This window comes from Dichomitus squalens, assembly GCF_000275845.1.
Source record: "Dichomitus squalens LYAD-421 SS1 unplaced genomic scaffold DICSQscaffold_1, whole genome shotgun sequence".
NCBI lineage: Eukaryota > Fungi > Basidiomycota > Agaricomycetes > Polyporales > Polyporaceae > Dichomitus > Dichomitus squalens.
In genome coordinates, this window is record NW_006766883.1 from 1,251,330 (window position 1) to 1,276,258 (window position 24,929).

The following is a 24,929-nucleotide window of genomic DNA, read 5'->3' on the forward strand; positions in this document are numbered from 1 at the left end:
ATAAACAATCGAAAACGTCAACGCGTCAACTCGATAGCGAAGGGCGGGCCGAGAGGAGAAGAGGGATCAATGCTTCGCGCCCCACTGCCCTGGCGGCTGCGAGGTCGCGGCGTCGTACATCGGCGGGGCGTCAGGGTATTGCGGCTCTTCGTGTATGGGCGACTGCGTCACTGCCTGATGCATGGACGGCGTCGGGTCGCGAGGCCCACGTGGGCTTGCGGGCTGAGGCATCGGTGGGGGCGATATGCTAGTGTTAATGGTGTGAGGCGCAGATCCGGAGCTGTAGACCGACGTCGTAGCCGTAGGTGCAGGAGACCCACGACCGTAGTCGAGCGCGGGCACGACGTTCGCGCCGTACCCGCCACCGCCGAGGGTGTAGTTGCGCTCAGGCGTCGTGCGGTAGGGGTTAGTGCCTGCAACGGCCGCTGCATTAGCTGGAGGTGGCGTCGAGGTCTGGCCGTACATGTAGCTCGACGTGTTGTAGGTGTCAGGTTGGAACCTGGTCTGCGAAGGCTGCGCGGCGAAGGGGTCGACAACATTGCTGTAGTCATCTTCTGCATTGTAGCCAGTGTTGTCTCGCTGGTGTGAGACCGCCGAGTGGACTGAGAGGATACTCAGCATCGGAGAAGAGGGCAGGTGATCAAACTACTCACAAGAAGTTTGCTGAGGCATGTGTCCATACCCAGAGACGCCGCTAGGCTGCTGTTGGTGACCGTATTGGCCGTAGGCGTTCGCTGCCAAGTAGCCACCCGCAGTGGCACCAGCGGTCGCAGATGGTGCAATTGAGGGTGCGTAGGGGTCGCTGTATACCGCAGAGGGCGCTTGGGTGTGAGTGCTACCTTGGCGGGCCGGCGCGGTGGGAGCACTGTTGTAGTAGGCGTCCACAGCGCGAGTGCCAGGTGTCGCCTGAGCGTATCCGCCAGTGTACGCAGGTTGCTGGTTACCTTGACGGGCATACGCTGCTGTTCCTGCGCCGACACCCGCACCGCCCGACCGGGCCTGTGCATGATAGGGTACTACGGAGTCGCCGTCCTCAATGTAATGCTCGTTCTCGTCCACCTTGGAGGTCAGCGGTTGGCGCTCGTACTCCTGGAAAGCCGGGAGGCCGATCTCGTTCTTGCCCGCAGCTTGACGGGCTTTCCTATCTGCCTCCGCCTTGACAGCCTCCAGACGCATCTGCTCCGCATAGCCGTTGTCCATGGTGGGCCTGACAGCCTCCCTGTCCGGACCGCGAGGACGTCTCCTGATACAACATCTGCCGAGCCCGTAGAAGCAGCCGGCAAAGAAGAGAAGGATCCAAGCCGCGAGAGTGAGCCAGAGGGCCATACCGATCTCGGCGTGTCCTCCGCTGTCGTTGACACGGGTCCTGGTGAGGAAGAAGAGGACGATGTCGAAGATGAAGGCGACCATGGCCACAGCAGCCGAGAAACCCGATACACAGGTACTGCAGTAGGTCATGGACATCTCCCGCACATGGGCGAGAAGACCGAAGACGGCGGAGATACCGGCGAGGACTAGGGCGACAATGTGGAGGACGAGGGCGTAGGTGACCCATTTGACCAGCACCTCCGGAATTTTGATCTTAGTAGTGTTGTCGAGGAGAGCATTTATGTCTAGGCAATGCGAGCTGTAGCGTCCAGAAAGGGGAGTAGCATATCCAGCTCACCAATTTGGTATCCTACTGACGGCTTGGAGCATGTCTGATTGCCATTGAGGTCCAGACAGTAGCCTAGCGTTCCTAGCGTAATAGTGCCCGTCTGTCCTGACTCGGTGATGGTCGCCTTGAGGAAGAAGATAGACTTGAGGATGGGTACATTGAAGGAGACTACGGCGAGCAGGGCGGTTGCTATGAGGGTGACAAGGAAGCCCGGAGTAGCTGGGCGAATGATGCCCATGGCGGTAGATACAGATGACGGGGAGGACGAAAAGAACAAGGAGGATGGGCGAAAGGAAGGAAATGAGATAGCTGGATGATGAGCGCACTGCGCTAGGTATGGCCAATATGGCCACTGGAGTACTGACGGGCTGTGCCGAACAAGTCCCACAGGCGGCGATGCTACGCCAGGACAATACTCGGGACAGACGCCCATTCTCCTCGGCCAGTCCGGGCGCGAAGCGCACAGCCCATGCCCGATGTGGCTTTTCGCCGCACCGCCTGCCAGTCCCCGACATTGCACTCGATCTCTTCTTGCACAGGCTACTTGCCAATATTGTCTCGTCAGCTCCGCCGTGTTCTATCCAGCACCGTCCGAAAACCCAGTTGGTCGGAGTGTAACCGTCATCAGTTGAGAATGTGGACCAGGTGGCACTGGCTGGTGCTCAGTACGTCAATGTGCCTGTCTACCACTCCGCCCAGTTGCTATGGTTGCCTCCCTTCGCTCAAGTGCCAGTATAACACATGGAATCCATCAATCAGCTCTCCTGCACTCGTCACCTTCCGTCTCCTCACCGTGTCTACTATCCGAAAGCCCAGCTTCTCCAGAACCCGTATGCTCCCGTGGTTCCCAATGACGGTTTCGACTCGTATTTGTCTTGCTCCCATTCGCGGTACAACCCACGCTTCCAACAGGGTTCGTACAGCGCAACTCATCAAGCCTCTGCCATGCAGCGGTGCGGCGACGTAATCTGTAGGCGATAGAAATGGGTCGCGTTGAGCCGTTACTAGACCCTCAAGTAGGTGCGTTCCCTAAATTCACTCACATCCTATACACCACACTATGTCCGGATCCCCACGCTCCCTGCAATCGTTCCTGGCTACTAGCCGCTCTTGTTCTTGCTGGTTCAGCAAGTCCGGGAAATTGCACCGCGAAAACTCGATGGCACCGAGGAAGACTTCGGAGCCGTCCTCTTCTACTCCCCGCAGACACCCAACCGGACATCCGCTCACTGCAACGGAAGGCCCTGTAGGATACCCCTCGTTGGCGACACGCAGCTCGTGCATGACTGCGTCCGACTGCTCCTTCGCAATCGCGACCCATTCCTGGGCATGCATGTCGAGGTAAGGAAATGGCGGACCATCCAGCCACTTCTTGACGGCGTAGTCGTTCAGAATAGCGACTATATGCGGAACATCGTCTTGTCGCGGTGGTGTGATGATGATGCGGTCAAATGGAGCGGTGAGGCGAATGTGCGGCTCGCCAGTACGTGGATGGCGCTCTAGTGGATGGAACTGAGAAAAGGACATGCGGGATAGGTGGGTCGTGCGTCGGCAGGGTCCAGTCTCGACCGAATCTCCTTCAAGACCATTATTATCCGTTGGCACCCGTAGGTCCATGTCGGCGCGAGTATTCGCTCGCATCATTTCGCGTTGTCAGTGTCTATGGAAGTGCTCGTTGTCATGCATCACGACAGAGTGTGAGTGTGATCTCGCATTGCGAGCTAGGCAGGTGGGTGGCCCTAGTGGAGACATGGCAGAGAACTGAGTAACGTGCTATCCTTTTACAGGCACTCCCCCGTAGCAGTGTGAAAACAATCCTGCCGTGCCTACTGTGCATGATGCATCATAGAGACCGAACTATCCCCATCCGCCGAGTTAGTCAGCGCAAAGGGCTACGTGGTCACCGAACTTACAAGCTGGCGGCCGGATCCCGATACCAACGCATCATCAGGCCACTACTCGGCTTTCCACCATAGAATATCCATGCCGTCGACGGTACGCCCCGAGTTCAATATCTTCTGTACCGGAACCGTCTTCTCATACGTGAATCCTAGTTTCTCAAACACCCTTCTACTCCCTATATTGTCCGCGAACGTTTCGACGCGTATCCGTCGCGCACCCATTCGAGGGACAGCCCAGTCGCGAATGAACGTCCTGATGGCCGCAGTCATGATGCCCTTCCCATGGTGAGAGGAAGCGAGGTAGTCTGGCCTCCCTCTTCAATCACAGCAAACGAACAGAATCACGGCTCTGCAACGTACCACCAATGCACCACACGATCTCGGGGTCGCCAAGCGTCCTGTCCGCGTTGGGCTGCGCAAGCGTCTTCTTCACCTCCTTGTCGTCGATATCCGGATACCGCTCGCGGACAAACAAGATGTCGCCCAGGAACAGCTCGCTGCCATCCTGGCGGATCTCCCGTATGGTGCGCACGGGGGGCTCCTCTAGGAGGATCGGCGGCTCGTCTGGCTTCTCCTCGTTCGCGCGCTTCAGGACCTCGAACGCGGCGTCCGTTCCGTTCTTGATCTTGGTCAGCCACTGGTCGGCGTGCTCGGGGAGATAGGGGAACGGCGGGCCTTCGAGGAACGTGTAGATCGCAGGATCAGCCATGTTGGACACGACGGCTGGCGCGTCGGACATGCGGGGGGGCGTGATGATGATGTTCTCATGCGGCGCTGGGAGGCGCAGGAACGGCTCTCCGGTCTTGGGGTTGAACTCTAGAGGGTGGAACTGCGTTGGTTTGGACATGGTGGTAGAGCAGCAGACTCGAGGCTTGCTCGGAACCAATATCAAAGTTCGTTCATATAGCTGGCTGCCGCGCGCTGCGCGACCGACCTAAGTACCAGAAGCCAAGTCACGATGACTGGGATCTATGCGTGATCACCGCTCCCGGGAGTTCCAGACGCGCAACAACGCATTGCCTTGGTGCCTGTATCCTATGACGCGGACAGTTGCAGCAATCTGTGACCCCGATGTAAGTTCTAAGGCAAGAACATTCACCGTGGGCATATCATGATGGTTCGACCCTATTACAGTATGCTGAATTATGGAAATGATTGTTCAAATGAGATTCGCTTGCAATCACCTGAGATATGGGAGAACCGTACAGACTGATTTCCGGTTGCTCAAGGATCGGTCATTCACGGATGACCTGTTCAGAATGTTTTGTTAGAGACCTAGTGTATATCCATGCAGAAATCGTTAAGAATGCGGAGGGTATGCTGAATGGTTGATTCGCAGGGGATCTCCGATTAAATATCTCGCATGGTTGAAAGATCTGTCATAGAATGGTATTTATCTTGTAAGCCAAAATCCGATAGCATTGAGCTCCCATTGTATTGAAGCCTTTGAACCATGTAAAAGATTGTATCGGAGTTCATTTGCTAATCAACCATTCACTATACCCTCCGCATTCTGAAAGATTTCCGCATGAATATACATCAGATCTGTAACAAAACATTCTGAACAGTTGATCCGTGATTTACTGAGCTTCAAACAAGCAGTCACTAGTCCGCATATTTCTACCAGGTCTCGAGTTACTTCAGGCGGAGATCATTTGGACAATGATTCACATGGTTTTGGCATATCGAAGGGTCAAACCATTGTGATATGCCCACGGTGATTGGTGCAAGTGAGTTACAAACCAGATAGCGTGCCACGGATCTCTGGTGGGGCTCGAGACCAGGCCAGGCAGGAGCAGCAAAGGGAGTAGCGCACGTGATCGCGGGAGAAATGCCTGCCCTAAAGCGATCGATAAGCATAGGATCCACAGTTCTCTGAAAGTTTGCGCATCCCAAAGAGTTTTGCGGCCCCGGCGTGCTTGCTCGACTCAACTCTCCTCTCTACTTGACGCGACAACCCTCAGGGTGTCGCTCCCCCAACCTCTTCTTTCTTTCTCCCAAAACTAGTCACCATGGTGTGAGTACCGACTCTTCTCGCTTAGATATCGTTCCTAAGTGCTCATCGAGATTTTCTCTATCCTAGTAACTTCACCGTCGGTCCGTACACGACGTTACAGAGGTATCTCCTGGCTTGTGTTGTGCTGACGCCAGGAAAATGCAGACCAGATCCGGGCCCTTATGGACAAGCCCACCAATATCCGTAACATGAGTGTCATTGCTCATGGTACGTCCACCTGCCGATCGTCTCAGGACATAAGCTAATCTGGTCTGCCTTGCTACTCTACAGTCGACCACGGAAAGTCCACCCTCACCGACTCCCTCGTCTCGAAAGCTGGTATCATCGCGAGCGCGAAGGCTGGAGATATGCGGTTCACGGATACAAGAGAAGACGAAAAGGAACGTGGTATCACGATCAAGTCGACTGGTATCTCCATGTACTTCGAGGTCGATAAGGAGGAGGTCTCTGCGATCAAGCAGCAGACCGACGGTGCGCACCAACTCCTTTACTTTCTGCCTCGTGGATCTGATCAATCTTCGCTTACTCCTGCAGGTACCGAGTTCTTGATTAACCTGATCGATTCCCCTGGACACGTTGACTTCTCCTCAGAGGTCACGGCTGCTCTCCGCGTCACCGATGGTGCCCTCGTCGTCGTCGACTGTATCGAGGGTGTCTGTGTGCAAACCGAGACTGTGCTCCGTCAGGCCCTTACCGAGCGTATCAAGCCCGTCGTCGTCATTAACAAGGTCGACCGTGCTCTCCTTGAGCTCCAGGTGTCGAAGGAGGACCTCTTCCAGTCGTTCTCGCGTACCATTGAGTCCGTCAACGTCATCATCTCGACATACAACGATGCTGCTCTTGGTGACGTACAAGTTTATCCCGAAAAGGGTACCGTCGCCTTCGGTTCCGGTCTCCACGGATGGGGCTTCACTCTCCGTCAGTTCGCTTCTCGCTACGCGAAGAAGTTTGGTGTAGACAAGGAGAAGATGATGCTTAAGCTCTGGGGCGACAACTACTTCAACCCTGCCACCAAGAAGTGGACGACCAAAAGCACCGATGCGGACGGCAAGCCCCTCGAGCGTGCCTTCAACACCTTCGTGCTCGACCCCATCTTCCGCATTTTCGACGCCGTTATGAACTTCAGGAAGGACGACGTTACGAAGATTTGCGAGAAGCTCGAAATCAAGCTCGCTCAGGACGAGCGCGAGCTCGAGGGCAAGGCGCTCCTCAAGGTCGTCATGAGGAAGTTCCTTCCTGCTGGTGACTCCCTCCTGGAGATGATAGTCATCAACCTTCCCTCCCCCAAGACCGCTCAGCGCTATCGTGTCGAGACGCTCTACGAGGGTCCCATGGACGACGAATCCGCCATTGGTATCCGCGATTGCGACCCTAACGGTCCCCTCGTCTGCTACATCTCTAAGATGGTGCCGACGTCCGACAAGGGTCGGTTCTATGCGTTCGGTCGTGTCTTCTCCGGTACCGTCCGTGCTGGTCCCAAGATCCGTATCCAGGGCCCCAACTACGTTCCGGGCAAGAAGGACGACTTGTTTGTCAAGTCGATCCAGCGCACGGTGCTCATGATGGGCCGTTACGTCGAGCCCATCGAGGACTGCCCTGCCGGCAACATCATCGGTCTCGTCGGCATTGATCAGTTCTTGCTCAAGAGCGGTACTCTCACTACCTCCGAGACCGCGCACAACATGAAGGTCATGAAGTTCTCCGTGTCCCCTGTCGTGCAGGTCGCTGTCGAGGTCAAGAATGCTGCGGATCTCCCTAAGCTCGTAGAGGGTCTCAAGCGTCTCTCGAAGTCGGATCCGTGCGTGCAAACGTCGATTTCAGAATCCGGTGAGCACATCGTCGCCGGTGCCGGTGAGCTTCACTTGGAGATCTGCTTGAAGGTATGCGTCCGTCATATTTTCCAATCGAAATCCGGACTCACGTTGTACGTCCCAGGATCTCCAAGAGGACCACGCTGGTGTTCCCCTCAAGATCTCGGACCCCGTCGTCGGTTACCGTGAGACCGTCAGGGCTGAGTCTTCCATCGTCGCGCTCTCGAAGTCGCAAAACAAGCACAACCGTCTTTACGCGAAGGCACAACCCATCGACGAGGAGCTCACGCAGGCCATTGAGTCCGGAAAGATCAGCGCCCGCGACGATTACAAGGTCCGCGCTCGTATCCTCGCCGACGAGTTCGGCTGGGACGTCACCGACGCCCGTAAGATCTGGTGCTTCGGTCCCGATACGACTGGCCCCAACGTCCTCGTCGATATCACCAAGGGTGTACAATACCTAAACGAAATCAAGGATTCGTGTGTTGCTGCCTTCCAGTGGGCGACCAAGGAGGGTGTCCTTTGCGAGGAGAACATGCGTGGTGTCCGTGTGAACATCCTCGATGTGACGGTAAGCTTCGCGGGAGAATCGCAAAGGCCTGGACCAAGGTTAATTACTCGGTCTATGACAGCTTCACACCGATGCCATTCACCGCGGAGGTGGACAGATCATCCCTACGTGTCGGCGTGTCACGTACGCTGCGTGCTTGCTCGCGGAACCCACGCTCCAAGAGCCGATCTACCTTGGTACGTGCGCCCCTTGCGAGTGCGCCCCTGTTGCCGGCTGACCTCGGTTCCTTATCTAGTCGAGATCCAGTGTCCCGAGAACGCGATAGGTGGTATCTACTCTGTGCTCAACAAGCGTCGTGGTCAGGTCTTCAGCGAGGAGCAGCGTGTCGGCACGCCCATGTTCACGGTCAAGGCGTACCTGCCCGTAAACGAGTCGTTCGGCTTCAACGGGGAACTCCGTTCGCAGACCGCTGGTCAAGCGTTCCCTCAGTGCGTCATGGACCACTGGGAGGTGATGAACGGCTGTGAGTCCCCGCGTTAATCAGCGTATGCAGACTTCCGTGCTGACAATCCTTCGACCATAGCGCCGCTCGACAAGGGCAGCAAGGCCGAGGAGCTCGTCAAGAACATCCGTACGCGCAAGGGTCTCAAGGTCAGTTCCAAATCCAATAGTTTGATGAACTTATGCTTATTGATGCCGTGCGGTTAGCCCGACATTCCTCCCCTGGATACTTACTACGACAAGCTCTAGAAGGGAGGTTGTACGAGTGCAGAAGTCCATCGATGTGCCAATGTGTCCCACTGTACTTGTGTTATCAGCCGACCCTGTCTTTTTTTAGCATCCTCTCGTCTCCCACTGTTGTATTCTCATTCTACGGCGATCGCGCAGATGCACGCTTACGTCCCACGCAATGTCATGAACCTTGAATCATCCATGTTTGTGCGCAGTCCCATCGGCACCTCTCACGCGAATCTCATTGAATGCGAGAAGGGAAGGCGGGGGATGTATCACGAGGCGCGGAAGGAGATCTGGAAGATTTCTGGGGGATGCGAACACGGCGCCTCACCAGCCCCGGAGATGCCTGTACGGACGGGGAAGACATCGAGGGTGCAAACCTCGTTCGCTTCTGTGTCAGACGACGCACAGGAAGACAGCAGCTGTCATGAGGAGGACAGGGTATCCTGGGCAATCGTGGCACGTCTAGCGCGACGCCAGCGGAGATACGGCGCACGAAAGTGTTGGGCGTGGCACGCATCGCCGAGCCCTGGCCTAAGGCGTGCAGGCGGGCCACTGAGTGATGCCTGATCCCGAACGAGTGCGCGGACGACCAAATCACAGTCCGGCGGCAAGACACACGCGAGGCGTTCTCATCTGCATCCGCATCCACGGGTCGAGCCTTCTGTTCTCTGCACCCCGTTCTCATGACCGTCTGCCCGATAGTTTCTGTGACGTCAACAGATCGACCCCACACGATAGCCCAGCGTCCTCCTCATAGAGGGTGCGTCATGGTCTGCTATTATGCGGTTACAGTAGCGAGCTAGCGATAAGCGGTGGGTGTACTCTATATACTACGGGTGATACCTAAGGTGGCACAGCACAAATACAGGGGAAAAGCGGGCATGAAAACTATCCGAGCGGGGGACGAGGGTGATGAACGTCTCGGCTCCCGGCAGCGCACATATACACACGCTGTCATGTGGTGAAGACAGAAGAGAGAGCGGGATCAGTGAGAAGTGAACTAGAGGGTGCCCAAGCGAGAAGATGACGAACTCCGACGACACGGATGGTAAACCTAGAAGCAGCATTACATAGGAAAGGCGAAACGAGATGGAACATGAGAGACGAGGAAATCCCATTGGTTCGTGCACAGCAGCGAATGAATCCCAGAGTTGTTGCGTATCTTCGCGTCCGTCGCGGAAGAAGGAAACGCGTCCTGCACCCCGACTTCCTGCCATGGGCCGACATGGCTACCGGGAGGGGGCGTCGCGCGATCCGCGAAGTGAGCGGCGTCGGTAGGACAGAAGGACGGTGTGGAGGACAGAAGGACGGTGTGGGGGCGAGCGCCCGCATGGAAGACCGGACGGCGCCCGAGTTTACGAGAGAGGGGTGCTTCTTCGACGTGCGTTCGCGGGGAACGCACGGTCGGTGGATGGCCCATGGAAGAAAAGAAGTGGGGCTCTTGGCGAGCCTCCAGGGTGTTCCGAGGGATGAGGATCTCGGACGCGAAGGCACAGACGCGGATGGGCGACTGAAGCTCATCTACGCGCGACATAGCGCCAGTAGAGATTGTTTGGGGGCTGAGAACAAGGGAGTCAGGATCGGAGACCGGAAGGAATGAAACGCTCCGATCCACAACGTACCTGGGTGCCCGGCGTAGAATGGTCTGCAACACAGCATGGTATGAGGTCGCTGCGCGCAATGGAAGCAAGAGAGAGATACTCACGCGGACGGATACACTCCCATACGTCGACGCCCTTGCCTTTAGGGTCCCAGACTCCACATTGCGCGTGGAGTGGCCAGTAGAGGTTGAGCTCCCAGATGCGAGTGGCGTCTGCGACAAGGCCCGGCATGGTTGATGGTTGATGGGCAGGGGATGGTGTGTGGTTGGAGAGCTGAGAGCGGGACGGATGGAGGGGAAGTTGGTATATAGCAGCGGTCGTGACTGAAAAGTTGCAGAGGGCAATTGGTTTATATCCGACCGGGCCCAAGACGCCGGCAGGACTTTGTGCATTTCTGCAATTCAGTCGTCGCTCCCCGCTCCATGACATAATCTCTCCCGTCGCCACCAATCAGAAAACTCGACTTTTCCCTCTCATTCTCCCGAACACCTTAAATAACCGCTCAATCGTCCTTCTCCGCCTCAATCTACTCAGATGGCCGGCAATGCCGGCACGAGGGGCCGTGGCGGAATGCGAAAAAGAAGAGGATTATCGTGATAACTCCACGTCTAGCGGATGGTTACGATCGATAAGGCCAGTCGCGATTGATGGTGTGGCAGCGTCCGGACCTGGTAGTGAAGTCATCCGACTCTCGTCCGTCGCTTCGATAAACTTCTCGTGCACGAGAGCTGCCAGTGCGCGGCCCCCTGGCCTCCGCCTTGTGCCACACAAATTTTCTGATTCCAAGCAACCGTCAGCCTTTGACCCGCCTCGCTGCCTTTTGGCCCACCGTTCGCATTGGCACGCGTCTGCCTCGTTCTAGCGCTACATCACAGGCTCTTTCTCCTTCGCTTCGGGATGCCCGTGCTTCACTTCCTCCAGTCCGCATGTCCGATGATGGGCAGCGAGCGGTCCCGGGAGGCTAGACCCCTCTACAGATACATGTCTTGCATGCCGCGTTCCAGCCAATCCGCTTGCTCGCCGGCTGCCCTTTATCGCGATTACCACGGAAAAAATGTGCCGTATTTCATTGGCTTATGCATCACGTACGCTTTGCCCCACGGCGGTCGAGAACCGCGAACACGCTGGAAGCCCCAACGACCTCAGTCTCGGTTCCAGCGAGCGCAGAATCAGATCGAGAGGGTTCGCTCCGAATAGATGCCATACAGACCCTCGAGACCCGAGAAGCTTTCCGGAGTCGTGCTTTGTGCCCAGCCGCGGCGCCAGATCTCCTTGGCTTCTCCAACAATCAACTGCTCGGGTATGAGGCCACCCAGATCTGGCGTGCACTTGGCTCTCCAGCGCGTCGCCCGAGGCTGTATCCTGATTCGTTTCGTAAACCACACGCCCCTTTCCATAATCATTCTTTCCTGAGGCGCCAGCCCAGCGGGCAACCTAGACCCGGTCTATCATCTACGTCGAAGAGCCCGTTGCTCCACAACAGATACACCATCGCCGGCCACCTTGAGGCTGGAGCCACACGCCCCAGCAAGTGAGGAACATTGTCATCATGATGAAACCAACGTCACAAGAGTCGTAATGTTATGCATGTTGCAAGGAGTATCAGGATGCCACAACCATGGCCGCATATAGCCGAGAACGTCGCTGGCGTGGACAAGGGCCGCAGCATACAGCCAAGGCTCGGAATAGAATTTGTTGCGCTCGAAACACGTTGACATACTATAGACTTCGGACATAGAAAACGATCGGGCACGCCACCGTCTGGGCAAACTGCGGCAGGCTTTCGAGCCTATAGTATCGGATGGCCAGACCTCCCCGCCGCTGCATTGAATATGGACCGTGGATATGGACCGTCTAGGTACGTAATCGAAGGTCGGGGAGGCAGTGGGTTCGATGAGTGCCTCCACACAGATACTAGCAGATAGTCGCTCGAGTTGGCGGGGAATCGCGTTCTGTGAGGTTTTCTGGCATGTTTCTCTCACAGTGCACGTGAATCGAAAGCTAGTTTGACTGCGACTATTGGTCAACCGACAGTGCTCTATAGGCTGGCATACGAACTTCGAAACGGAGGCAATGGTGCCCGGCCACAGGTCGCTGCGTATAGAAGCTCTCTCCCCACCTCAATTGCGCGCAGCGCAGTGTTTTCAGCAATCAGTCACCAGCTGCCCTCGCGTCGGAGCAATTAGCGGATAAAGATACCTCTGGTGATGCTCGAACGGTGCGTTGACTTGGAAGCTATCATCATCCCACTCATCGTGCTGATATCATGCTTTCCCACCCAACTCCGACTAGAGGGTTATGAAAGAACATGGGTCCGGCCAAGCACCATGGCCATCATCCACAGTCGCACTAAGAAGTTAGCTAGAAGGCAGCATACATTGCTTCGAGTCCAGACGGTCCCTCGTGGTCTTGCTTACATTTCATAATGCAACGCGCCCGCTGTGAGCAACTTCTTCGGGTTCGAGGCCGGAAGCCGGGAGATCCTACTGCGCGAACTCTTCGCTACGCCCCGCCACCGCTAAGACGTACGACGTCGCTCAGCGGTATAATGGGTCGAGATAGTTATGGGGCGTGGCTGTAGGAGAGCAGGGTGACGAGAGGCTGACAATAGCCTGCCCTTCACGCAGCACAAAGTACAATTGCCCTTGCTATTTTGAGCGAGCAGTGCATATGCACGTGTCTGCGGAGATCGCCTTCGCCAATTCTAGCGAGCACAAGCCAGGCATCCACTGAGCTCTCTCCAGCCCTCTTCCCTCCAGCACTCCTGCTTAGCCCACCATCTGTGTCTCTGCTTTGTCCAGCTTACGACTATCTGGACACCCTTCACGCTCTTTACTGAATTACCCTCCGCTGAGCTCATCACCACGCCTGCTCGCGGTCCCACACTGTCACGGAAATGAAGTTCTCTCAGCTTGCAACGCCGGTCGTTCTTACCTTACTTTCTTCCCTCTCGGGGACCTACGGAATTGCTACCACTCGTAGGGCAACAGTATGCAATGGTCATGCTGAGGTATGTGTTTCTACGTAGTTCTTCCCCGGTCTTCTGGCCACGAACGGGGCTCACGAATACTCTCGGGCCTCCGACAACCATAGCTATGCGACCGGAGCTTCGGCAACGTCACCTTTGTCGGAGCCCACGACTCTTATGCTGTCGGTACCAACAGTGGTACGTTCGCGGCACTCTCGCGCTACTGGCTGTAGCTAAATATGGATTCCGCAGTCTTCGTGAACCAAGACTACAACAGTGCGTACTCACGCTGTCATAGCCATTCGCTCTTCCTGAACCAGGTATTGCGTCCGGTAGTCACGCAGCAGCTCAACGACGGTGTCCGGATGCTCCAGTCGCAGGCACACAACAAAAGTGGTGTGATCGAACTGTGCCACACTAGTTGCGTGCGTAACGCTCGGAGCCGGCGAATGTCGCTGTGGTATTGACGGAACTTCCACTTTCACACAGACTCTCCAAGACGGCGGCTCGCTGCAGGACTACCTCGCAGAAGGTATCTATCCCTGGACAGTTTATCAGGATTGGAGGGCCGCCGAGAGCTAACGATGCATTGCAGTGAAGACATGGATGGACGCCAATCCCAACGATGGTGAGCATGAAACAGGGTGCAATGTCACCCAGGTGGATATCGGAGCCCAGCTGACCGTACCGCCCACGCTTAGTCGTATCTTTGCTGATCGTCAATTCCGACAACATTGCACCCTCGGAGTATGACACCGTGTTCAAAGCGGCTGGACTGGATACTCTAGCGTATGCGCCCACCTCGGCGTCTTTGCCTGCAAGCGGCTGGCCGACTCTCGGGTCGCTCATCGACTCGGGCAAGCGTCTGGTCGCGTTCCTGACCACCGAAGCGGACTTCAACACGGTCCCTTACCTTATTGACGGTGAGTTGGCAGCGCCAAGTGCATAGCGCGAGCAATATCCGGATATCTGGAGCCCTCCACTGAGACCTATGTGTAGAGTTCACCAACATCTGGGAAACGGCATTCGATGTCACCGACACGACCTTCGATTGCAATGTCAACCGGACGAATGGAGATACCAGCACACAGATGTATCTGATCAACCACTTCTTGGACAAGCTCGTCGCTGGCTTCCCAGCACCGGACCCGGAAGATGCTGACACGACGAACGGCGTTAGTGGGGTGGGCTCCTTGGGACAGCAGGTGCAAACATGCGCGTCCCAGTACAGTAGGAACCCCAACTTCATGCTAGTTGATGTAAGACCCTTTGCAATATGCCGATGCCCCCTAGTCCTCGCCTTCTGACTTGACTTGCGACAGTTCTACGAGTACGGGAACGGGTCGGTCTTCCAAGTCGCTGCCGATGCGAACGGAGTGACCTACACTCCGACGACACCCATCGCCTCACCTAAAAGCTCTTCTGGGTCGAGCTCGAGCTCGAGCGGGAGCGTCACGAGTACCCCGAATGGAGGCCTGGAACTCCGAATTGTCCCCGCTCATATCGCCGCATCTCTCGCCGTTGCTGGTGGTATGATGCTGGGCGCGCTGAGTTTGTTCTGATTTGTTGCGCTTCCATCTACAAACATCTAGTTCACGCTTTGCTATCGCTCATAGACAATCGGACATAACTACATCATTGTGTACTATTCCACCCATGGACATCACTAGTAGCAGGCCTTGGAGCCGTAATGACAGCACCGGGACTTGCTTTTTTGCTCATTGACCTCATTCAGACTCGGACCGCATTGTGTGCCTTGAGCGACGTCCCCACGGGGCCGGAAGAAGCGAGTGGACAGCCACGCGTTGACCATGCAGCGCGCGTCCGGAGCCACCGGTACGAAGTTACTGCTGCCTCCCAACATCGCTCGTTGTCCCGCCCCATCCTCCTCTCCCTTCCTCTGACGACCTCACGCCGCTCGCCAGCATGAGCTTCCAGAACTTCAGGCTGGGGCCCCCGCCCCCACACCACGCATTCTCAGAGATCGACACGCCCCCGCACTCCACGCTGTCTGCGGGACAGTCGTCGTCACTTTCGCCTCCCTTCGGGCAGCTGTCGAGCGACTCGGGCACGCGCGTGCAGTCGCCCTCTTCGGCCACGCACTTTGCGGACAACTCGCGGAAGGGGCTGTACGGGTCGGGGGACGCGGACGACCGCTACACGCTCATCTTCGAGAACATGGACGCGTTCGAGGCGTGGCGGCAGCGCGAGGAGGAGGAGAAGATGGTCGAGTTCGTCAAGGGCGACACGCACGCGTCCAAGGCGGTCCCGCCGCGGTTCAAGGAGCACACGAAGCTCGTGTGCGGGCGCCATTCGCGCGGGGGGAGGAAGAAGTACGTGAAGAAGTATCCGGACAGGGTCAGGAAGGTGCCTAGCAGGAAGGTTCGTCGGGGCGGCCGGTGTGCACGCGTGCGTGTGACACGGTGTGCTGTTCGCTGCTGTCGGTGTTGTCGTCAGGGCGGGGGCTGATGACGTTCAGGTAGCTTGAAGGCATCGGGTGCCCCGCGTCGATCAGCTACAAGACGTACTTCGATACGGAGGAGGTCCGCGCATGCTGTGAGTAGCTTGAATCACGCTTCTGTATCCATCTCGGGCGACGATCCTCATGGAAAGTGTAGACATCTCTGACCACTCGCATGAGACTGGCCTGGCCAATCTCCCCTTTACGAAACGTGGGCGGAAAGCGCAGGCTGAGATGGATGCGCGTGCTACAGGAGAACGCCCACGAGGTCGACCCCGCAAGGACCGGCCGCAGGAGCCTGAGCAGTCGTCATCAAGCCCGCAGTCTGTCTCATTCATGGACGATGCGCAGAATGCCGTCGCGGGCCCCTCTTCCGCGCCGCAGATCGCCCAGCAGCACCAGCAGCCTCCGCCACAGATGCCCGAATCACAGCAGACGTTCCAGTCGAGCATCGCCATGCTGGCTCCTCTTCCTTCTATGGCTCACGTGCAGCAGACTGGAGTCGAGATTTCGCAGGAGCGGTGGGATCGAATGGGTGTGCTCTTCCAAAGTATCCGGGACCATGCACGGTCGTTTGAATTCCCAGCACCGTCGGTGGCTGCTTTGGAGAGTGTACTCATCCGTCTGTATCTGGAGAGCCCTATCGGAGGGGGATTAAGTGCAAGTGTTCCCGCGATGGATGGTATGCATGGAGGGGTCGGAATGGGTGGACCCTCGATGGACGGTCGTCATAACCACCATGGAGCGGGGACATAGGCCGTAGTCAGTTGTCTTCTTTTAAAACACCTAGCAACTATTTCAGACGTGTATCTCTTGGCACTGCCTCGATATCTTGGACACACATACATATCCCAGTTCAACTTTCGGCCAGTACGCGCGGACCCCGCTATTCGGGCCGTCGATCAAGAAATGCTGCATAGACGCCTATGCAACCATTTTCGGTCTGCCACTCACCTTCCTACAACACGGCTTCTCCTCCGTCTCAACGCTTTTCAGATCACCATGTCATCGCTCAAGAATTCACTCCACAGACGTTCGCATAAAGAGCGTTCTCAGCTCTCTCACCGTACACGCCTTGGCATCCTCGAGAAACACAAAGACTACGTGCTCCGTGCACGAGACTACCACTCGAAGCAGGATAGGATCAACCGTCTGCGGGAGAAGGCGGCTACGAGGAACAAGGATGAATTCTATTTCTCCATGACGAGGGAGAGGACCGAGGTGCGCATCTAGTCGCCCTACAGAACTACCGCAGGCTTTCTCAACCCTGCGCTTGATTCAACAGGGAGGCGTGCACGTCCAAGACAGAGGAAACGAAGCGCTGCCTACGGACATAGTGAAGGTGCTCAAGACGCAAGACGAGAACTATCTGCGGACCATGAGGGCTGCCGGGCTGAAGGTATGTGAACACCATCCCTCTTGCTCCTGATCATCCGGATGCCGATGCTGGTGCTGAACTAAGGCCTTTCCAGAAAATAGACAAGCTGAAGGCCCAGCTCAGTCAGCTTGCGAACCTTCTCCGGGCTAGTCCATTAGAGGGCGACGATGGCGGCGCGGAAGAGCTGGACGATCACGAGCTCGAAGTTCTCCGTGAAGCGGGCGTGGTCCCGCCTGCATCCAAAAGGGCCCGGCGGAAGTCGCATCACAAGAAGGGGAGACATATCTTATTTGCCGAAGACGAGGAAGAAGGTGCGTCCTGTCGTGCTTCCGTGCCCTGCCCTCTTCTTCAGCGGTGTAGTAATGCGCCTGTCCAATAGCACGACAGCGGGTTTCTGCGAGCAGGAAGTCTGCAGAATCACAGGAAGACCGCATGGACGTCGAACAAGCGGTGGAGGTTGACATGGGCTGGAAGCAGCTGGAAGAGACGAAGCGCAAGCGCAGGAAGTCGAAGGGTGCGACGGAAGAGATGGACACGGATGCCAACGAGTCTGCGCTCGAGACGACGGAGGCGAAGAAGGTCGGTTATGCATCCGCGGTGTGGGAGTGTGTAACCGGTGCTAATACCCGCTTGCGTGACGTGCAGGAACACCGAACGCGCCTGCTCAAAGAGCTCTCTGCCCGGCTTTTCCGCGACAAGCAGCTGCGGTACGCTGAGCGCGAGCTCGAGATGCAAAAGCTGCTCATGGGCAAGGGCGCGACGAGGAAACTCAGTGGAGTGGAGAAGGTCGATGACGACGGTGACGACGACGGGGATGACGAAGATGCACCTAGGCCTAAGAAGGTAGACGAGAAGACCTGGAAGCCGCGAGTGTACAAATGGCGCGTGGAGCGCAAGCGATAGTGCTCGTTCGATGCCATGTCATTCATGATGCGACCCGTTCTTCAAAAGTGCAATTGCTTAACGGATATAGAACCTCATCGCGAAGTCGTTCTGAGGTCTTCGTGAATCTGGTTCTATTCACTCGCGCCTTCATATGTCATACAACATCCAACACTATGACAGACAGGTGGATATCAGGATACGTCGCAGGGCCCTGGAGCCAGAATATAGTAGCGCAGAAAGCACAGATACCAATGATACATATGGGAGATAACGCCTCGGCTCCTCATTCACGACTTCCGCAGCTCGTACAACACGCTGAAACAAAGTCGACTTCCTGCGTGCTCCTAATCGGCAAAGGGGTCGGCGAAAGGATCCTCGGTGTCACGCAACAAGCTTTGCTTGGGGTCGCGGCGCACGTCGTGCGACGAGTCGTCATCCGAGACGTCGACATAGCCGCGTCGAGGCTGCACGCTCGAGGAAGGTCCTGCACGGTTATGCGTGTCCTCGTCCGAGGACTGGTAGTCGCTATAGTCAGAGAGAGAACCACGGCGGTACGTGTCGTCGTTTTCGGACGAAGAGCGACGAGCCGAGGTGGGTCGTATCGGTGGTGGGAGCCCCCTGTGGCGGCGGCGCACAAGTTGAGTAAGTTAGGCGTCGACAGCCATGGAAACAGACCTTACCTTTGCTCGGAACCCAGTGCGCCAAACTGAAGATCTTGCAGGTCAGGGTGGACATATGAGGGGCTCGAGGGACTGGTCGGGCTCTCGTCCCCAGAACCTGGGCCCATGCTCGAAGTACCTGAACGTCCGATTGACCGGTTGATGGCTGCCCGCTGCTTGTCCTGCAGCTTGGCGAGCTCGCCCGTGGAAAGCTTCGCGGCAGCGAGGCCCTCTTGGATCTCCTTCACCTGCGCCTCGGTGGTGTCTGGTTTGGTGAGCTGGGACAAGCCGTGAGCCGAGGCCACACTCGGGGGAGGGTTTACCCACCAGGTCGTAATTCTCAATTGCGGCAATGATACGGTCGTTCGTCTCAATGAGGACGCCGATCATGTCTTCGTTCTCCACGAGCTGTCGAAACGGGTCAACATCGCATTTTGACAATTCATCACCTGATTACTTACCTGAATGTAACGGACAATCTGCTTCCGGGCTTGCTTGACATTCACCAAGCATTCCTGCACCCGCGTACTGGATTCGTAACTCTCTTGTTGAGGGTTGACGAGCTGTAGCAAAATCAGGACGCAGACATTAGAGCGCATTGAACGGCCATCTTACGGTCATGGCGTTCACTAGGTTACTAGCAGCTTGGGAGGCATTCGCAATTGCAGTGAGGATCTGAGGCTTCTCCTGCAAGATCATCGGGACATTGGCACTCCTGTCGAGAGACGGCATAGAGCACAAGTCAACACACCTGCTCGAAGTTGAACGGCTTCCTCTTCGTCTTCGGCTGTGATGCCTTACGCCTCCTCTCCTCCTCCTCCCGCCTTCTCTTCTCTTTCTCCTCCTTTGCCTTCCTCTTCTCCTCCTCTTTCTTCTTCCTAGCCTCCGCTTCCTTCCTCTTCCTCTCTCTCTCTATGTAATCAGGATCCACGCCGATGCCCGCGTTCACCTGCTCAATCGCCCGCTTGTCCGCGCTGATACGATCTGCCTGCGCCATCTTGCACTGGTCGTACAACTTGGCGACATACTGCATCGACGGATCGTCCGCGAACTGGCGGCGCCACCCGGCGAGGACGGCCGTGAGCTTCTTCTTGACCTTGGAGTCCGTGGCGGGGTCTGCGGCAAGATGCTTTATCGCGTCGATAAGCATATGGTCGTTGAAGGAGCCTGCATACAGCGGTGGTCAATACGCGTAGAAGCCTACGCTCGCATGAGCACTGCAGCACATACTCTGGATCTTCGGGCCGCCGTTCTCGACCAACGCCTTCAGTATCTAACCACACAAAGGTCAGACGGGGGAGCGCGCGGGGCAGGATGGCTTCGCTGCGCACATGGAGAGCGCGGTATTGCGCGTGTGGGTCGCCATGCTTAATCTTCTTTCGGATGGCCCGCGAGGCCTCCGCGGGCCTGATGAAAGGCTAAGCTGGGCTCTCACGAATCGATGCAGGGAACTCACCCGGTAGCCTGGATATTGATAGATTCCACAATCTCAGGGATTCTGTTCGCGAGCCAGGTGAGATCGCGGGTACACGCCGCGACTACGAACCACTCACCCATCGTATGCTTCTGCGTCGTAGTTGCTGGATGTCAGGATCTCCACCCACTCCGTGATAGAGGACTGCGGCAGCCGACGTCGGAAATGATAACGCTTGGCGCACAGATACAAGACTCACGCGTGGTTTCTCGTTGACAAAGGCGGAGTAGGCCTGCTTGTAGAGAGACGTCATGGTGCAGATAGAAGTGGGAGGGAAGGAGGAAGGGGCTGGGGCCGGGGCACCGCCCGGGATGTCCTGAGCTGCCAGTGGCCCAGTGACGTCTCGCCCACAACATGCCAGGCGCCCATGTCTATTGGCAGTACCTGCAATCACTGCCATCCCCGTCCACACCACGCGACCGTCCCGATGCCGCATCCGACATTAACCCGCACTCTTTCGTCACCGAGGCACGTTCTGATTAGCCACTTGCTCTGCCCCCAAGACGTCTATAAACTGCTGGATACATCGTGCATAGCTCTCGAACACTACAGCCGGTCGAAGCCAAGGCACGCTTCTCTCGATACAACCGCGATCCGCGGTGCACAACACCGACATACCCCGGACAAGACTATGTGGTTATGTGAGCGGCGTGCGAGTCGCCATCCCTGCCCATTAGAATTAGTCTGTACGATACACCGTGGCCTCCGTAATGACAACCAGCCAACCCTCATACCCACTGAACCAAGCCCCGAGGGTTGCCGCCGACCCAGAACGGTTGCAAAGCCCGAGGGAGCTTCAAACCGACGACCGTCCCGGAGCCATCAAACACAGCGCCGTTCTCGACCAAAGCGACGATCAAGCGAGGCACGGCAGCCGCTGTCCCATTCAGCGTATGCGCGAATGTAACAGCTGCCTGTGCCTGCTCCGCAGGATGTGAAGACCCATCTGTCGACGGAGGTGTTTGTCGTCGGTAGCGGATGTGCAAGCGACGCGCCTGATAGTCGGTGCAGTTCGAGGTCGACGAGATCTCTCCCCAGCCGCCCCGGCCAGGCATCCAGGCTTCGGCGTCGTACTTTCGGTACGCGCTCGCACCAAGCTCCTCCGTGGGCATCTCGAGCACCCTAGCGAGCGATTCAATGACCACAGTGCAGGCGAGCCAAGCGGAGCAAGACGTACCTGAAGGACAACCCGAGGCCCTCGAAGATCTCCGCCTGCATCTTCCGCATCTCCTCCATCACTGCCCCGCTCGACTCCTCGCCCGAGACCACGAACAATTCCAGCTTCGTAAACTGGTGCACGCGATAGAGCCCTCTCGTGTCCGCCCCTCTGGCGCCAGCCTCCGCCCGGAACGCATGCCCCAGCCCGACGACCTTCGCAGGCAGCTCGCTCGCAGATAGGATCCTGTTCGCGAACATCCCAGCGAGCGGGATCTCCGCCGTGCCCGCCAGCACGAGCTCCGGGTGACCGTGGCTCGGCAGAGCGGCAGGGTCCGCCGTGTGCGCGAGATGGTACATCTGCGACGCCGCACCGTCGACGGGATCACGCGGCTGGAAGCCGCACCGCCGCGCGATGTCCGCGCGGACGACGTCGGGGGTCGTGACAGGCGTGTACCCGTACTTCAGCGCGATGCTCAGCGCGTAGTTGGTCAGCGCGAGCTCCAGCAGCGCGGCTTCGTTCTTGAGGTAGTACCACGAGGAGCCCGTGACGGTCGCGCCGGCCTCGAGGTCCAGGATGTCGAGGGCGCGGCATATCGAGACGTGGTCGCGTGCGGGGGAGGCGGGGATGGGCTCGGGGCCGTGGGTGGATAGGGTAACTGCGACGGACTCGGGGCCGATAGGAACTTCGGGGTGTGTGTCGTTGGGGATTGCGAGGGAGAGGGTGTGCAGCTCGTCCTCAAGCTGGGCGACGCGGTCTTCAAGCTCTGAGATCTCCGCCTTCAGGGCCTTCGCCTCGTCCAGCACGGCCTGCTTCTTCTGCGGGTCCTGAGCCAGAGTGCGTATCCGCTCACCGAAAACCGAACGCGCGTGCCTCTTCGCGTTCAATGTCTGCGACAGGTCCTTCTGCTCCTCATACAGCCGTGCTACGGTCTGGACCGCGCCGACGGGCAGGGGCGCTTTTCGATTGAAGGCGTTGTGCGACTTGAAGACGACGTTCTCGGAGATGTCTCTGTAGTCCAACCTGGGCTTTGGCAGACTCGTCGACGTGGCTGCGCGGTCGGGCCCGGTGGAGTAGGCCCGCAGACTGAGACCTCTTGAAGCATCAGCCAGAGTCAAGATGTTATGGGTATCTCTACTCACAACAAGAGCGCCTCAGGCATGCATTGTGCATCCACCGAGTCGACGCATAGCTAAGTTGCATGGTGCGTTAACGTCGCATAGGATGCGAATGGCGAGAAGCAGGAGCGGATCGTCCAGAATCAAGCGTGCTGGGGGGCGCTTGCGGACGCGGCTTGCTGTGACTGCCACGACCGTCACGCCGGCCCGACGCGTCCAACGAGCGCCTCGGCGTGCCCAGAGCACGCATAAACGAAGTGCCCCTACTAGATGTGTCCATGAGGGGCTCACAAGCCATACAACTTAGGCAGAACGTGTTCAAATGGCCGGGTATATGTATGATAGATCAAAGCACCAAGGTATCGGTATCTAGTGGTCAGATGAGAGGCGTGCAGCCCGATGCTCCGACGCTCTACAGCTTGCGCTTCCTCAGGATGACATCCATGTCTCCGTTGGCGTGCATGATACCCAATCCCATCCGCTCCCGGCTGAGTTCCGGACGAGTCGTACAGCCCTCGTCGACCTCCAGCGTCGCATACGTCAAAAGGATCGCAACGAACAGCCGGAGTTCCGTCATCGCGAAGTGCCTGCAAGGCATCGGTGTGTCAGAATGTCTGTACGGCATGAGACTAGAGACAGTGCGCATACCTGCCCTCGCACATGGACACTCCACCGCCAAACGCCATGAAGTGATTCGGCACGGGCTTCCCGTCTTTCACCGGCCGTGGGGGGTCCAGATACCTGCGGATATCAAGCTCATTCGCGCGGGGGTAGATATCTTCGTCCAGATGGGTCTGCCGCGTCACACAGATGACCTTGTCGCCCGGGCGCAGCTCGTAGCCTCCGAGCTGCACAGGGGCCGTAACGTGACGCATAGAAAACGTTGAGCTGCTATACCGCAGGGTCTCCTGGATAGCCGAAGACAGGAGCGGGACGTCCTTGGGATTCGACACGATCATGTCGTCGAAGAACGCGGGGCCGAAAGGCGTGGACGGGTGTGCTGCCTGCCACTGCTTGCGGACAGCGTCCAGCTCGGCGACGAGGGGAGCGAGACCGTCAGGTTGCTGGAGCAGTTCGGCGACGAGCCAGTACGCGGCCCAGATGGCGTTCGCCTGCAGGGCCCACAGCTGGGTGGCAAGAATGATGGAGATGTCACGTTCCGTCTAGAAGACCAGCGACTGTCAATATGCGATTGCTCGGTTGAGGGACTGCGAAACGACATGCCCAACCGGCTTGACGTCCATCCAGTGCAGCCTGAAGGAACGGACTCAGCTCGTGGACCTCGTCCTTTTTCTCTTCAAGATACGCCTGTATGATGTCTGTCACGCCCTCCCATGCTTTAAACTGTTTGCGGAACAGGAACCTGGGCAGGCCAGCGTTGATCATGTGGAAGCTCTCGTCAAACGTTGTGAAACCCTTCCAGGTCTTCTCTGCAGGAAAGTCTGGACCGAAACCGGCATGGGCGGCGGCGCGGTATGCTGGGGGTATGATGATGGTCTTGAGGGGGCCAGACGCCCCATCCAAGCTAGAGATGGCGCCGACAAGCGTGTCATGAGCGCTCTGGAGGTATGTCGAAGTCATGGACTTGATGTTGGCAGGGAGCAAGATGTGGTGAAGAGCAGGCATGTAATTGTCGAACATGTATGGAGTCGTACCGACCCGATCGTCGATGGAAAACGCCTGCCGGCCTATCTCGACGCGAACAGCAAGGAAGTCGAAGTTCTGCGAGACATTTGTCTATCGTTGGTGTAGTATAAGATAGTGGACGTACCTGTGAATCGCGATACACTTGACTAATGAGCTGGCGTAGAGTCAGAACGTAGAAGTCCTGGGCCGGGCGAAGAATACACACCGATGGCGATGTTACGAACACCCTTTCCTGGCCCAACGTTGTGACGCGGAAGATAGGCCCGAGTGTCTTCCTGATGAGCAGCGAAGGGTTATGTAGCAGCCTACTGGGAGTGCGTAACGGAACGCACGTCATGTTACTAAAGAATCCATCTGGATCCTTGCCCATCTCTACTGCATTTCCAACCCATGGTATCCAGTACGGTGTGCGCGGAGGACGGGAAGAGTCAGCTCCACGGATGATTTTCTGAGCCCAGTACAGTCCAACGAGAACAAGAGCGAAGGCAAGAGGTGACTGCGTCACCAGGCCGACAGAGTTGGCCAGAGGGGTGCCGACGTTGGCTTCCGACATCTATAAGTGAGCGAAGCTGCAGACGGTGGAATAGTGTGGGTCTAGCAGAGCCTGAGAACTTGGGCGAAGGAAGGTCCGCGGTAAGGCCAACTCAGTGACTCAAGCTTGCGGGATTTACGTGGTCTGCGGGTCACAGGAGCCTAAGGCGAGTTTGACACAGCGCGAGTCGGGCGTTTTGGGCAGGGAGGAAAACGTCGGGATGAGCAGCCGCGATGAAGGAAGCGGACCTCAGATGGTATCGTGCAGAAACATCGGAAGTCGTTGTAGATGGTCTGGCCATGTCCAAGACTTGCCGCAGGGTCCGCGCGGCGCAAATTCGCGAGTGTCACGCAGGTCTCGCCTCTTGACGCGTCCGTCACGCGTCGCACCAGGTCACGGCCGCGCCCTCACCACC

General features: G+C 57.3%; 7 protein-coding genes across 7 annotated transcripts; 3 read left to right on the forward strand and 4 right to left on the reverse strand.

Moving 5' to 3' along the window:
* Nucleotides 1-66: 66 nt before the first annotated feature.
* DICSQDRAFT_123365 (pali-domain-containing protein) lies at nt 67-1,895 on the reverse strand (the record flags this gene model as incomplete). The annotated part of the gene is made up of 3 exons (XM_007360239.1): nt 67-602; nt 654-1,613; nt 1,667-1,895. 3 exons carry the CDS (start codon nt 1,893-1,895, stop codon nt 67-69), a joined length of 1,725 nt encoding a protein of 574 aa, XP_007360301.1.
* A 1,717-nt stretch (nt 1,896-3,612) lies between these two features.
* Nucleotides 3,613-4,405, reverse strand: DICSQDRAFT_47066 (uncharacterized protein; the record flags this gene model as incomplete). The annotated part of the gene is made up of 2 exons (XM_007359813.1): nt 3,613-3,863; nt 3,919-4,405. 2 exons carry the CDS (start codon nt 4,403-4,405, stop codon nt 3,613-3,615), a joined length of 738 nt encoding a protein of 245 aa, XP_007359875.1.
* A 1,124-nt stretch (nt 4,406-5,529) lies between these two features.
* DICSQDRAFT_75901 (eukaryotic translation elongation factor 2) lies at nt 5,530-8,828 on the forward strand. Its single transcript, XM_007360240.1, has 10 exons — nt 5,530-5,575; nt 5,642-5,655; nt 5,720-5,782; nt 5,846-6,046; nt 6,110-7,455; nt 7,511-7,957; nt 8,019-8,133; nt 8,193-8,420; nt 8,481-8,548; nt 8,606-8,828. Exons 1-10 carry the CDS (start codon nt 5,571-5,573, stop codon nt 8,645-8,647), a joined length of 2,529 nt encoding a protein of 842 aa, XP_007360302.1. The 5' UTR covers nt 5,530-5,570; the 3' UTR covers nt 8,648-8,828.
* Nucleotides 8,829-10,152: 1,324 nt separating this feature from the next.
* On the reverse strand, nt 10,153-10,467 carry DICSQDRAFT_47418 (uncharacterized protein; the record flags this gene model as incomplete). The annotated part of the gene is made up of 3 exons (XM_007359833.1): nt 10,153-10,194; nt 10,258-10,280; nt 10,341-10,467. The coding sequence occupies 3 exons, from the start codon at nt 10,465-10,467 to the stop codon at nt 10,153-10,155; spliced, it is 192 nt and encodes a 63-aa protein (XP_007359895.1).
* A 2,280-nt stretch (nt 10,468-12,747) lies between these two features.
* On the forward strand, nt 12,748-14,930 carry DICSQDRAFT_95601 (PLC-like phosphodiesterase). The gene is made up of 9 exons (XM_007360241.1): nt 12,748-13,246; nt 13,330-13,402; nt 13,457-13,480; nt 13,541-13,629; nt 13,694-13,736; nt 13,800-13,832; nt 13,906-14,127; nt 14,204-14,463; nt 14,527-14,930. Exons 1-9 carry the CDS (start codon nt 13,133-13,135, stop codon nt 14,764-14,766), a joined length of 1,098 nt encoding a protein of 365 aa, XP_007360303.1. The 5' UTR covers nt 12,748-13,132; the 3' UTR covers nt 14,767-14,930.
* A 139-nt stretch (nt 14,931-15,069) lies between these two features.
* Nucleotides 15,070-16,503, forward strand: DICSQDRAFT_95605 (uncharacterized protein). Its single transcript, XM_007360242.1, has 3 exons — nt 15,070-15,586; nt 15,688-15,760; nt 15,823-16,503. Exons 1-3 carry the CDS (start codon nt 15,131-15,133, stop codon nt 16,419-16,421), a joined length of 1,128 nt encoding a protein of 375 aa, XP_007360304.1. The 5' UTR covers nt 15,070-15,130; the 3' UTR covers nt 16,422-16,503.
* A 111-nt stretch (nt 16,504-16,614) lies between these two features.
* On the reverse strand, nt 16,615-24,798 carry DICSQDRAFT_158503 (seryl-tRNA synthetase). The gene is made up of 24 exons (XM_007360243.1): nt 24,315-24,798; nt 24,188-24,257; nt 24,107-24,136; nt 23,560-24,057; nt 22,984-23,498; nt 22,775-22,922; nt 22,360-22,409; nt 21,239-22,310; nt 20,796-21,183; nt 20,261-20,377; nt 20,141-20,205; nt 20,044-20,085; nt 19,919-19,994; nt 19,818-19,860; nt 19,339-19,754; nt 19,203-19,274; nt 19,049-19,150; nt 18,915-18,995; nt 18,609-18,865; nt 17,689-18,546; nt 17,423-17,622; nt 17,138-17,354; nt 16,949-17,064; nt 16,615-16,884 (listed from the first exon to the last, which is right to left on the reverse strand). The coding sequence occupies exons 6-20, from the start codon at nt 22,870-22,872 to the stop codon at nt 18,273-18,275; spliced, it is 3,153 nt and encodes a 1,050-aa protein (XP_007360305.1). The 5' UTR covers nt 22,873-22,922; nt 22,984-23,498; nt 23,560-24,057; nt 24,107-24,136; nt 24,188-24,257; nt 24,315-24,798; the 3' UTR covers nt 16,615-16,884; nt 16,949-17,064; nt 17,138-17,354; nt 17,423-17,622; nt 17,689-18,272.
* Between the last annotated feature and the right edge of the window lie 131 nt (nt 24,799-24,929).